The sequence below is a fragment of the Apus apus genome, chromosome 1 (assembly GCF_020740795.1).
Source record: "Apus apus isolate bApuApu2 chromosome 1, bApuApu2.pri.cur, whole genome shotgun sequence".
Classification (NCBI taxonomy): domain Eukaryota; kingdom Metazoa; phylum Chordata; class Aves; order Apodiformes; family Apodidae; genus Apus; species Apus apus.
Genome location: NC_067282.1, coordinates 55,380,363 through 55,395,097, shown reverse-complemented (window position 1 = coordinate 55,395,097; position 14,735 = coordinate 55,380,363). Strand labels below are relative to the sequence as shown.

Here is a 14,735-nt window from a genome sequence, read left to right as displayed (position 1 = left end):
AGAACTGGCCCCAAAACTGAGCCCTAGGAAATGCCACTTGTGTCTGGCTACCGCTGGATTTAACTCCATTCATCCCATCTCACTGTGCTCAGCCAGTTTTTTACCCAGTGAAGAGTACACCTGTCTAAGCCATGCGCCACCAGCCCCTCTAATTTAATATTTCTAAGTAAAAATTTGCAGTTTTCAGTGCCCTGCATTCTGGAAGAAATGCAGAAGAAAATATTTTGCAGTCAAGTTTGAAACTACCTGTGCCCCCCAAATTAACACAAGTTATTCAAAAAGGTTATAGTAATTCCATTTCTTATACGTCGAGACAAAGTACATAGATTACAGAAATAGGATGCAAGAAAATTATTTACTGGGTAGGTACTTTTTTATAGTAGTTGCATCAGGCCTGGGATCAGTCTTCATAGCAAAATACACTGCTAATGCTGTCTGATCAATATGAGAGATGACAGTATTTGCAGCTTCAACGATTTCATCAAGTCTTTTCATTCGCTCCTAGAAGAAGAATTAAAAGTATTTAGCACTATGAAATCCTACTACTAGACTGTTGATTCCACTAAACTAAAATAATGGCAAAGGTATGCAGACATAACATTAGATAACTGAATGTGCCCTTTTCTCCACTTTCTCCAATTTTTATTGAAAAAAAATTATAAGTCTGCATTATCAAGATTTCCCACATATGTAGTCCATATCACTGAAGACAAGCTACAAAATATAAGGTGGGTATATGCAAAATACAGAGTTTACAGAAAGAAAACCAACTTTAACTCCAACTTATTCCCTTTAAATAATGGTAGCAGTTATTAATTTCAAAAATAAAATCAGGATCAAATTAACAGAAAAGTATTCAAGCTACTGACATATACATAAAGCTGTTTATCTTCAACATAAAAAAAAGCAAACATATGTAAAATTTTCTGTTCATTATTCTCATTTTTTAGGACAACGACAGGTGGTGGATTTGGCTGTGTCATTTCCAGGGGATACCGTCCTCAGTTGTATGAACAATTCTGCTAGAAGAAATTGACCAATCTAGCAGAGAAGCAGAATGGGGTGAGTGTGTGTCTCAGTAACCACCAGTTAGAATAATATTGTTGTAACATAAACCAGTAAGGAAACTTATGTCTTTAACTCAACAAAGAGTAAATGATAAGCAAACATACTATAGGTAGGCAAACTTTCTTTCACTCTGCAGCGTGATTAAGTAAATCACAGTCAGTTAGGAAGGCAGCTGTCAATCTAATTAGGAATTTCTGCTTTATAGTACTGTGATGGCAGTCACTTCAAGACTAAAACATGTATGAAAAAAGAATCAGTTGTTTAGATTACATGGATGACCTGCCCTAGGTTCTGTGGTGGTCCTGCTCTGGAAGGGGGCTGAATTTGATGATCTCCAGAGATCCCTTCCAACTCCTACCATTCTGTGATTCTGTGACATTTTGAGACAACCAAGTTTCAAAAGTGTTAAATAACCTTTTCAGAATCCAGCTGATGAAGTCTTGCTACGTACAACGGAAGATGATTAGGAAATGCTTCTTTCAACTCATTATACATGTCAGCCGTATCCAGCCTAGGAGAGAGGAGGATATAGCATGAAAATACAGATTGTTTGGCTTTGGTTTTTTTTTTACAGTTGCTTCAAGCTTGTGTAGTCATGACAACAGACATACTTGGTCATCCACTGTATTTTTAGATCTCTCAAAGCTTCAGCAAATTCTTCTTTTACATCTTTTTCTTTTTCCTGTTCTCTTTCTTTTTCTTTGCTGCCATTTTTACTCTTTGATGGTGATGGTATCAAATGATAGTGAACAGTAAGGACATCCTAGAGGTGGGAAGAGAGAGACATACTGAGAGGGGCAAAGTTCACTTTTTTCTGATGTTATATAAAAGCTAAATAAAGCAAGCGACTACTCTGAGCTATCGATACAAGCAAGAATTCCGAGAGCAAAGATATTAGTCACTAAGAATTCAGCAACTGCTTTTAATTTTTATTTTAAGCAATGCAAGGATTAAATATTAAAAACAACACACTGGGTATAAGACAAGAAAGCCTAAAATTTACCAAGTTTTACATTTTTCTATTAATATAATTTTACATAATATTAATTAGGGAATCAGAAGGGTGGGGGTTTTTTGTTTATAAAAAAGCAAACAACTTGGTTAAAAGTCAAAGGAAAAAAATCAGTTAGAGATCCTATCTTACAAATATGGCAATAAACAAAAGAATAAAGATGACTGAATTCTAAAAAAAAAACCAGCACGGTAGCATAAACATGAAGCAGGCCATAAGATACACAAGTTTATTCCTCCTGAGACAGTATTCCTTCCATGTAGCTATTGAATTAACTGATGCATCCAGTCAACTGTTTTCCAGTTTGCTGCTACAGGCTTTCCAGTTCCACCTATACCTGTTCTTAAATTAAGTAGATACAACAGCAAGATTTTGTTCTTTAAACCCTATATGCTAGCATAGAAATACCACTTAAGTTTGAGTTCATGCTACGTTAGTCAATGATTACCATAAGAAAACTGACTGCAGCTAAGAAGGAAAATCGTAATTGATTTTAGACTATGCTCTGAAGTCCATTTCCTAAGATGATTTACATATAATTTTGCAAACTAGCCAGCATTAGATTTCAGTCCTTGCTTCTAAAACTTGCAAATTGCTAGGGAAGGCTGCTTGGGTTTTATTTTTGTTTAATATTGAAATTTTAAAAGAAGCCTCTCCCCAAAGAGTGGGGTACGTGTCCTCTTATTTTACATATATAGGGTATTTCACAGAGCAGATCACTTAAGTTTAAATCCTCTGAATACCAGTACTCTGTTGCAACATTGTGCCAAATACTGTGTTGCGTGCTCAACTGCTGTGGCAATTTAATTATTCACACCAATTATTCCAAAATACACTTGTGGGGATATGTTTCCCATACACCAGATCAGTGTTGCGTAATGAAATCTTGTGCACAAGATGGAGTTATTTCAGGTTACTTAAATAGTGAGTAAAAAGGTGACTGTTAGAAACTGCTATGCATAACCTTGAAATAACAGACTTCAGCACTGCACTTCTGAAACTACTCAAGAACACTGATGCAGAACAATTCTATTTGAACTGACTGCTCAAAACAGACCAGCAGCTTGCTATGGGTTACCTAAAACAATACTGGTAAGAGAAAGTGACATCAATATTCCCTTAAAACAAATTTTCCAGTTACTTAACATGTAATGGCAGATGAACCACAAAAGTGACATTTACATGAATTTTTTAAAACCTAGTTTAATCACTAATCTATATTGAAGTGTACCTTTCACAGGAACTATCCTGCACACATGCATTTCAAGTATGAAGTGCATGACAAGGCATTACACCTAAGGAAGACTGGCAAGACCTAGGCCAGGCAAAACAGATTATGGAGGCAAGCACATGTAGTGGAAGATACAGACATGAGGAACATGGTATAGGGCTCACTAAGATAATTAAAACAGCAGAAAACAACAAGGTTCATTAAAGCAAACCAAACATTTTAAGATACCAAAGAAGTTAGCTCAGTACAAAAATCAGAATCGGTAGCTTCCTATGTTTTTAAAAAGTCATCCTCTATTGAGACTAATACTTTCCCAAGAAAGAAACATGCCTTCCTAGAAATACTCTTCTAATATTTCAGGATTTTCTTCTTTAAAGTTAGTTCTCTTTGATCTTATTTGACAACAGATGCTTGGAGTTACACATCTAAAGGGCCTCGCATTCTCAAGCCTTCTCTATATGAGAAGCCTCTACTACTCCAGTCTGATTTTCAAACCAGGTATAATTAGATTAACAAAATACTACCTATGTGGATGAACACTTAAATTTAAGATACTAATTTTATGTAGCTAAATCATCAAAAGTAAAACGTCATCTCCCCATTCTCTCAGGTAGGTAATTTTGGTCTCATGAGATTCAGCAAGCATTACAAGCTATGACCACCGAGCAAAACAAAGAGCTTCCGAGACCTAGACACCCTCCTTTTTCAAAAGAGCTTACAGAAGAAAAGAGGCACACTCTTCTCTAGAGACATCAAACTTATTCCATGGCATAAATAAGGTTTAGGTGTTTACAACATTTAACTAAACTATCACAAGATGGACTGAAGGCTTCTTTCTTTTCTATCCTATCAACACCAGCATAATTTATAAAATTTGACCACCCTCTACATACCAGAAGATCCCAGAATGGCACTGTTACTGTCATTACAGAAACATTCAACATTAGAGATCAAGGAGAAGAAAGACAGCTCTTCATAATTCAGTATTTTCATCTGTTTTCTTATTCAAATTTCACTCTAACTGTTCCACAGCAACAAAACTGCTAGAGTAGTGAACTGGATTTGATTGTATATATACACCTATAAAAATATACAGAACTACAGACAGAGAAAGGCAGTGAGCAAACATATATTGAAAAAAATATTTTAAGGAAACTTTAAAATTAATGTGAAAGGTATGCTTTACCTCCTAAATAATTAAGCAATATTAAAAACTTTGGAAGCATATAGGATATGCACTTTAGTCAGTGTACTTTGTGCAGTTTGATAAGCCTCAGTGAGTTTACTTTTAACTAGAACTACAGACTGCACACATAGACAAGGAAAATGCCCTCAAAACAGTCACCTCCTAAAAACAAAAGCTTAATACACATTTAATTTAATTTTGTTGAAAGATCTGAACTTAGATTTTTGTCTGATGATTCACAATCTGGGACTTTATGTCGAAATTACGTATGTACTATTGTTATTTGTTATTTAAAAGCAGTCGCAGCAAACTAACCACAGGAAAAAGCTCCTTCAAGGGACACACACCAGGTCTCATTTTCCATTTAATAAATGCCAAGCATATCTCCATACACACACAGCTGAATATGCATATGGAATTTGTATCTACACTTTGTGCAACGTTGTTTACTTTTATGGCAATACTCTTATTTAATTGAAAATGAATGAAGTTTCCTGAAGTCACCAGCCAGGCTTACACAAAATTAAATCAGATATGTACTTAATCTTATTTCTGAAGGTCTCTTAATGAAACAAGAATAGTGCCTTACTGCTCAAAGGAAGTTATTATTTCACATTTGACTCCACAATGCTATTTATTAGTCTTCCGCTAGTACTCATCAATATCTGCATAATTAATTTCTTGCTTCAAATTAGAGGATATGATGGCAAAGTAGGGAAAAAGATGTAGAAATTTAGCTACTTGTTACATATTGCTGTTCAAAAGCTGCACTGTGTAAAATAACAAAAAATATTTTTACAGAACAGAAAAAGTCAATTATCTGTTTTCATTCTAAATACGTTCAGAACAACACAAGGGGAAAAAAATAAAATCAGTCTGTACCTGCATTATAGAAGTTAGGTTGTGAAAGAAGAATGGTACATAAACCCCATTTTTTTTTCCAGTTATTTAGCATGTGCCTCCTCATTAGAGACTACAAGCACTTCGAAAGGTATCTCAGCCAACAGTAGGGTACTCTGCTTCAGATAAGTTCAGATGAAAAACATCACTGACTTCTGGACTTCATACATATCACAGGCTCAGCAGTCAGAGAGAAAGGATTTTTTTTTAATTATTTTTTTTTAAGTCCAGACACATTGAAGACAGGAACACAAACTAAAACCACCACCCTAAGGTTTGTTTTGGGCTTTGTTTTGGGTTTGGGATTTTTTTTAGATAATTAAAATTAAGTTCCCCAGGACAGCTCTTTGAGCAGAAAATTACGTGTTTCGCATACATTTCTGCTGTAGTAAAAAAGATACCTGCTTATTCTGTGGAAAGAATCCACTGACATTTTTGTTCAGTCGTAATAATCATCTCCTGTGGAAAATTAAGCTGCTACTTCCTGGCACAACCTCAAACTACTTTCATGCAAACCAGGGAAGCTGTTGAAGTATGGGCTGGATGAGCAGTCATACGGATTGAAACCTCCTGAACCGCCAGGACCAGAGGGTGATGATCAGTGACACACTTTTTGGAGGTCAGTAACTATCAGTGTACTCCAGGAGTAAATACGGGATCAAATCCTGTTTAACACCTTCATTAATGATCTAGATGATGGAGCAGTGCGGACCTCAGCAAGTTTGCAGGTGATATCAAACTGGGAGGAATAGCTGATACAGCAGAGGCTTGTGCTGCCATCCAAAGGTATCATAACAGACTGCAGAAATGGGCTGTCAGGAACCTCATGAAGAATATTCAACAAGGAGGACTGCAGCCTTGCACCTGGAGAATGAACCCACGCACCAGTACATGCTGGAGGCCACCCAGCTGGAAAGCAGCTTGGCAGGAAAGAACCTGAGAATCCTGGTGGACACCAGCTTGAACGTAAGGCAGCAATGTGCCCTTGTGACAAAGAAGGCTAATGGTATCATGGGCTGCATTAGATGTATAAGTAGGTGAAGGGAAGTGATCCTTCTCCTCTACTCTGCATTTTGAGGCCACACCTCGAGTACTGTGTCAAGTTCTGGGCTTCCCAGTGCAAGAGAGACATGGACATACTGGAGAAAGTTGAGCAAAGGTCCACAAAAAGCTAGAAGGAAAACCTGAGAAAGCTAGGACTGTTCAGCCTAGAGAAAGCATTTTGGGGGGTGGAAGGGGAATCCTAATCTGTGTAAGTATCAGTAGGGATGGTGGACTCTTTTCAGTTGTGCATGGTGACAGGACAAGAAGCAGTGGCCAAGAACAGAAACACAGGAGGTTTCCTCTGGACATCAAAAAGAAACTTTACCCACTGAGGGTGATGGAACACTGCGCACAGGTTGCCCAAGGAGGTTGTGTAGTCTCCATCCTTGGAGATACTAAAAAGCTATCTGGGGCATGGTCCCGGGAAACCAGCTCTAGGAGGCCCTGCTCACGCAGGGACATTAGACCAGGTGACCTCCAGAGGTGCCCTCCAGCTTCAGCCATCTGTGATTCTGTGAAAATAAAAGTACTTTCAAACAACCAGAAATGCCCACCCTGGATTTATGGTAGTGTTCCCTCTCCTCAATTACAAAATAGAGTAGTCAGTGATACCAGAGCAAAAAAAACCCACACAAAACGGGACCTGTACATTAACACTCCTGGACTTTTCTGTGAAAAATGTGAAAAATCTACAGTTACCTTTTTGATGACTAAGTCACAAAAAAAAAATATTAAAAAAATATCATATTTTCTATGCTAGAAAACATCTTAACTGCAGGTAAATTTATGACAGGACAGGGTAAATATTCCAAACTTGTAAATTAGGGAGCCCTTAGAGTTGCCTTGTCAGAAATTATAGTAATTAATGAAGCTCTTACAGATCAGTGCTCTGAAATGCACTGTGTTTTATTTATTTGCTGCTTGTAACACTGATGCCTACTGAGTAATAGGTGGGAGTATCAAGAACAAAAGTTTTTATTTGGCTTGTGTGGGTATACTGCTCAGAACACAAATCTCTGTTATAAAAACAAAAGAAAATTAACAGAACATGCAACCTTTTGGATCTGTGTAATAGGTTTTATTAAATAAAGTACATGTAGAGTTTAACTCCCTTATTAAGAGATTCACTTAAGGATGATTTTATCCCCTATTGTGTGGAAGCCATGCATTCACATGGGACTTTAAATCAACTTTCTAGAAGTGATCTGCACAATTTTCAGATGCAGTATGAAAATCAAATGGCAGTAGTTGGCATTAAAATCCTTCTTGTAAAGGCTTATCACATTCCCACACAGTTATTACACCAAGACAAAAGTTAGCAGGTTCAGTTACTCCCAGGCTCACTGTTAACAAGGTAACAGATTATGGCAATAACTTGTGTTACTCATGATTCTCATGTCTTATTTCTAACCAGAATCCTGACTAATTTGCATTAGACATTCCAGAACACAGTATTTTGGAAGCAAAATAATGTAAATAGCCTTACAACTTAGGAACAAAACAAGAAAAAAAAAAACAACCAGCAGCCTTAGAAAGATAGCCTCTTCCTGTTTTTTTTATAAAGACTGTTTCAGTCCCTGAGTGCTGGCAGCAGTATTGTATTACCTTATGTAAAAATACAAGGAAAGCACAACATTAAACTCTGCTATGTTAAATCACTCACTCCCTAACAGAAGTATCTTATACATGCTCTCAAATTCCTTCTGTAAATTCTACTACTTGCTCCCTCACTGTAAAAACCCTAGCCTGTAAGATGTTATATTCAATTTGAGTTGAAACATGACTTGAGTCGCTTTTCATAGAATCATAGAATTGTTTTGTTTGGAAAAGACCTTTTTCAATCTAGCCCACTCCCCCCCTCCAAGAAACAACTGCTTGCTACAGTATGTTTTTTACAACTCCAATGAAGCTAGCTCTCAATTCAGTAGACTTGGTATACAGTTAGATATTTAATTCTACATCAAAGTGTTAGGTACGTATTCAGTTCTCAATCTGCAGACAGAATAAAATAGGCAGAAACACTTGCCACAGAAAAACTTGACCACAAACACTGGAGATTCCCGAGTATTCAATAAAAAGAAAAATTACAGACCACTAATTGCCACATGCATTTTTACAGCACTTATTGCAGGAGTATCCAGACACTCATGTGCCTCTCAGCTTTGTATTACAAGAGAGTTTTGCCATTCTACCAGTGGACATAGTTAAGGTGCTGAAGTAAAGAACTTGGGACTAACGAGGCAGATGAGGCAGACAATTTAAAAACCAATAGTGGTAGACAAATTCTTTAAGTCATACGCAAAAAGACTTAAGTATATCTTGTTCAAAAACTAACATTCAGTACCTTTTTAAATTTTCCTTGTCGCTTTGCTGCAGACTGCCCCTGGGAGTTAGAATAACATACTGTAAGAAAACATGCACACACCACACAGGATGGAGACACCTTCTCTGTACAAATAAGGTTATACTTTCAACCTACAGATTTTTAAACTTTTAGAGAATCATATCTATGATCAAACATGCTCTTAAAGCATGCCCTTTAAGGTTTTTAAAATTAATAAAACAATGCATTATTACGTAGACAGTCCGTTATTCCTGTAAGACAAGCAAGTGTTGTTAACCACTTAGCTTAAACTAATAAAATACAGAAATTCAGAAAGTGCAGATTTTAGATTTTGACTGTTTAGTGGCATTGTTCTATTTCATAATAAATATACAGAAATTAGGTACATTTTCCTTCACAATGTATCTACTTGCTGACCTAGAGACAATGTTGCTACCTAGTCTTCCTTTTTTGCCTCCTGGTACATACTGAGTTTCACTAAAGGCAGCAGAAAGTATCTGATGCTACTTGATACCATGCTTTTTCCAGTGAAATACGACCATAACAGTAATGCCTTAGACTATGACATGAGACACACCTCAGCTATAATTCCTCTCCATGTAAGCTCTTAAGCTACTCTTCATCACGTGAAATTTGACAGGCAATACCTACCTAACCTACCTACATCATTCTTTCCATCCCAGAAACCACTGTGTATTATCACTCAGTCTGGTTTAGAAATTAGATGAGAATTACCACCAATAGTTCAAGGAAGCACAGAATTCAATTTAGGGAAACTATACTACACTACTGCAATCAATTTACCATGGATTTCATAAAAGTATACTTGTAACCTTGCAGGAATCACAAAGAAGTATAAAACTAAGTATTTTAGATTTTTTAGTTACTGAGCTTTTCCTCATTGATCCATAAATTCTGACAGACATCTAACCTGCAGTTACACACAATCGGCCCCAAAAGTAAAACCAAATCTGACAGAATGATCTAAACTATTCTGCTCAACATCATCTATAGGTATGTGACTACCTACTCACAGAAACTTATTTTCTATGAAAACATACTCTAGGTTTATACATGTTGCTCAGCCACACCTAGTGATATATGGACATAGATGGACTACCTCTTACTACTAATAAGCACCAGGATTCATTCAAATTTATTCTCAGCTTTGCCATCTATTTAAAAATAGCTAAGGGAAGCCTCTAAATACCTTAGCACCAGATACACAGAAGAGTAATCTGGTTACTATAATCACTGACAGATTCATACAAGTTAGAAAACAGTTTTTCAGGATGTTGCATTATGAGAAATAAAATCCTACATCTTTTTTCTACCATCACATACAGGGATATGACATCATTCTGTTGGAGCATACTGTTGTATTAGTGGTTGACAACATCATTGTGCAGCAGGTAAGAATATCTGCTTATGCATTTGACTCAGCAAAATTCCTACTACTTTGTAACAGTAACATGAAGCTGTTAAGAAAGCACATATTTCTGCTAAAAATTGTATGCATGCAAGGAAGAGTAGAGCTGCTTCATTAGAGAACCAACATGCACAAAACTATATTCCCATCTCTTCCATACAGAAACTTTAGTAAGTTAGGCAATTACATAAAATTGCTTTGAAAGGCTGCCACACCAACAAAAAGCAGTTGCATCTAGAAATACAAGGATCCAGAGTGGAAGAATTAGAATTCAAAATTTAGAAAATGCAATTAAATTTAAGATTATATGATGAAAACAAAAATAAAATGCTTAGAAGTTACTCTGACTTTAAAATGAAACAACTGCTTCAAAATGTGTTGCTACTAAACCTAGTGCTCTTTTAAGTACTAAACCCATGAAATACAGCACTTCTTGTCATGCCATTTACTTGCTTCAAAAGTTTCAGGAAAACAAGCGGTCACCAATTTCAAATACTCACAGCTTTCTTTCCAAGTTCTGTTTTAGACAGTGTAAGAGCTCCTGCAAGATAACATCCTGGTCCTGCTCCTTTAGGTATCCTATAAAAATAAAGAATGTGCATTGTTAAAACCAGGTTAATTAGTGTTCCATGGGGACTACAATAAAGACTGCAAACAGTGAAAGAACGACACAAGGAATTGCCAAGCCTACACAGGTAGACAGTAAAGCATCACTTTAGTTAGGTGAAGAGGCAGCTGGTTAGATGTAGGTGAGAGAAACAGGACTTCAGTAACTTACTTGTCATCAGGCAGAGATGTAACAAAGAATGGCTGACTGTGTTTTGGTGGTAATGTCAAACTGTTGGATTTCTTCTTCCCTAACAGGGCAAGGCTATGGTTTTCATAAATATCTAAGCTCAAGGTACTAGACAACCTGTGAGAAACAATAAATGGAAGGTCTTTGATGCGATCCAGCTCACTGTTTTGTTCATGACGGATTTGTAACCGAATAGTGTAATCTCCTTTTTCCAGTTTCACAGAATACTGAAAGAAAGAAGGTTTCATAAATGCCAAGATTAAATACTCCATCATTCCCAAAGAAACCCAGAAGTAAGACTGTCATGTTCTCCTTGATACTTAAAAGAGTATTAGCCATTTAGAATATGCTAGATTGCCTTAGTTTTGGAATCCTGAAAACTGGGTGCTTTCAAGACATGAGAGCAGCCAAAATCTGTTTTGGATTGACTGAAAAAAAATTAAGTTTTCAAACCACAAAATAAACTGACATAATTTGTTACCATTCTAACACTTTACTAACTGCTCCAATAATAATCAGAATTCTTGATATACCTGAAGCAGATTTGCCTTGATATATTCTCAGTTTTTTATGTAACTTTGGGTGCTCTGTGGTTTCCACCACAGGACAGCTACTGTCTCAAGCACCGCACCAGCTTTCATACTGAGGGATCCACCATTCCTGTGAGATTTAAGGCTGCAGACTCTTTTCCCTGAGCTTTCTACATATTCAATTAGGAATGTACATACAACATAATTTCCACTTACTACATAAGACAACCCAGCCTCCCCCCAAAAAAACCACTAAACAAAACCCCCTCAGATCCTCAAATCCTTAGTTTTGAAAACATTCTTCCATTTCTTTCAACTTAAAAGGGTACCACATGGATGTTTGGAGCAGCAGTATGCCAGGCTTCCTTTCTGCTGCTGCTGCAATAGAAAAGGCAGTTCTAAGGAAAAAGGGGCAATAATTCAGAACTACTCTGCTCCCAGAACCTCCCTCCCTCTGGGTTAGGGAGTCATGCTTCCTATTGATACTTATTCCTGGATTAAATAATTTTAAATTTCTTTAGAATTGTTCTATGATGCACAACACCAGAGATTTGCAGTGTGGTAGTCTACCAGGTGGTGTAAGTAACAGACTACTCTGATGATTTTTAGGTTTTATAGCACCTTAAAAATGCAAGGTAAGCAACAGAAGTTTAAATACTGCAATTTCTGAAATTAATTTATAAGATTCAAAAGACATGCTTTAAAGTTATCTTTTGTACACTTTCAGAATGATCAAACTATCAAAACAAACATACATTGATTAAATTCAACTGGGATTTAGTATTGGTAAAAAGCACTTTAAAACCAAAAACACTATGGAAAATTATTCTCTTATAATTTTTTTTTTTTATGCCTTCCCCTCACACTCTACCTCCATGAGCCAGACACAAAAGCCTCTGTCTCAGCAGAAAGATTTCCACCGAGGGTACAGTATCTACAAGTCATGTGCAAAAAAAAAAATCCCTTTGAAATACAGCAACAGGAAGTAAACCAGGCTACAGCATTTGTTTGAAGACAACAACAACACAGAAAACAGCCTTCATGGACACAAAAGCTTCTAATCTATCAGCAGACAAATCAGACTACAGAAAAAATTACAGCTCCTTTCCACTTTAGATAGAAAAGTTCAAGGTATCATCTTTTAAAAAAACCCACACATAAAGGCAAAAAGAACTCAAATTTACTTCTTGAGAAGTACCAGTCAAAATCACAAGAAATCACAAGTTAACAGCTTTATGTAGAAATAAACCAAGCCATAACTCTTCCTCCTTCCTTGGAAGAGAAAAATAAATAATTAAGATCTAATTCATGGAAACAAATCTGTCACTGTTTTTTTTTTCATACAAATGTATCACCACCTGTGATATATCACAGAACCTGTCCTCTTGTGAAGACGTAGTATTCTTATACCTATGCATCAGGAAATGTTAGAAGCTAACAGAAGGCCTGAGAGGTAAAAAAGAATGAAAATGTTCACACCATGCAGAAAACAAGGTAAAATAAATACATTACTCTACCTGGTGTGGATAGGCATCTCCTGAACCCATTTGTCTTTTGTTCTGGTCAAAAATAATCCACAGTTGACTATCAAATTCAGACTCGTACAATAATTCACAAAGAAGTGGACAGCTTGGAGTTACTTCTCCACTCTTAGGCTATTAAAAGAAAAGTCAAGCCATTTAATCCACCTTTGAATAAAAGAAGTATAATCCTTACAAAGATATTCAAAAAGATACCTGAACTAAAGCCTATTCAAGTAGCAGTAGCTCCTGAAGAGAACCAAATCAGAATTTTGACTGTGAGAGTCTAGTGTCTGAATCTAGACCTTGTTTCTGACAGAAAGCTAATTCAAGTTAAAATCTAGTTTTAGAAAAAATGCAGTATTTATTAACCACTTTTAAAGAAACAATGACCCATCACCCTTACCTGATGGAAGTTGTAAGTCAAAATCATCTCATACAGTTGACGATTATTTGGTAAAATATCCCTGGAGCCCAAAGGTTTTATTTTTGCACTCACTGGTCTGCAGTTAAACAACAAAAAACAACACAAGGTACTTTTAAGAAACAGGTACCCTCCATCAAAACTTGCCTTGTTTAACCAGAAGCATATTCTGAATTCAGCACACACAATAAGATCTCTTAAAATATTCTAACTATCCAGGCAGCATAAATTTCTCAGTTAAAATTAATATCAGTTCAAAAACAAGGTTTAGTGACATTACATACAGTGCCAAAGAAAGAAGTCAACAAAACTTAGAAAGCACATTTAAATGCTCAAAATTAAAGGCCATTAAAAGAAAAAAAGAAAAAAGGGAAAACAAACAGATCAGGGTAAGAAAAAAAGTATCAGGCTACTTTACATCTCTAGTATCCAGCAATCAGCACTTTTATTCATAGATTGAAAGAAAATGGCAGAGTAGTTAGAGCACAGGATTAATAGTTGATAATTGTTATAGAAGATTGCATCAGGAGACAATCTGTAAGAGACCTTACAGAAATCAGAGTAGCAACACAGCAGAACGTTAACATACATTTAGTGTACGTTATCTTCAATACAGTGAGGACAAGCTATTGTTCAGAGCAGCATAAACATTTTAGACTTTAAGTATAAAAGGATATAGACTAAATAATGATGATATAGGAAAATCCAAGCTTTGGGAATACATAGCAGCAGCAAAAGGATGCCCTGGCTTGTTTAAACATTGTCAGAATGAATGAATGATTAAAGTTTTCTGAGAGATCCTGTCAGCTCTTTCATTGCCAAGAGCACAGAGTAGTCACCCATCTATGATGGGTGAGATCCCAGGTCCATTTAACCCAGGTTTCCTAGTCTGACAGACACCAGATAAGACTGCTGACAGAAGACTTAAGAACAGAGTGATACCACACACTGCACGTCTCCCTATTACTCACTCTGCCTTCAAGCATTTGAAACTCAAATGAGAAGCCACTCAGTACTTTTTTCCCCCTCTGTGTTATGACTCATTACCTCACTCAACAGACACTGTTCATGCCTTAATTTAAATACATAAATATTTTTCATCAGTTTACTTAACCACAGTTCATATACTGTCAGACAAGTGCCTCAAATATTATAAGGACATAAGAGCATCTCCACTTTACAAAGCAAAAATAAGGCAAAGATATATTAGGGGATTGTTTTATTTCCTCACTTAATGCATACTGAATTGGG

General features: G+C 36.4%; 1 protein-coding gene across 2 annotated transcripts in view; it reads right to left on the bottom strand.

Annotated features, from left to right (window-relative positions):
* The window catches only part of TPP2 (tripeptidyl peptidase 2), a 58,647-nt gene that overhangs the window by 14,346 nt on the left and 29,566 nt on the right, over positions 1-14,735 (bottom strand). The window contains exons 20-27 of one of the 2 annotated variants that reach the window (XM_051631941.1): positions 13,467-13,563; positions 13,058-13,195; positions 10,993-11,237; positions 10,715-10,793; positions 8,786-8,824; positions 1,680-1,831; positions 1,483-1,579; positions 371-501 (exon numbers count right to left, since the gene is read on the bottom strand). In XM_051631941.1, coding sequence (XP_051487901.1) covers positions 371-501; positions 1,483-1,579; positions 1,680-1,831; positions 8,786-8,824; positions 10,715-10,793; positions 10,993-11,237; positions 13,058-13,195; positions 13,467-13,563 — 978 coding nt within the window. The remainder of the gene's footprint in view (positions 1-370; positions 502-1,482; positions 1,580-1,679; positions 1,832-8,785; positions 8,825-10,714; positions 10,794-10,992; positions 11,238-13,057; positions 13,196-13,466; positions 13,564-14,735) is intronic. The other variant, XM_051631950.1, reaches the window with a different exon arrangement.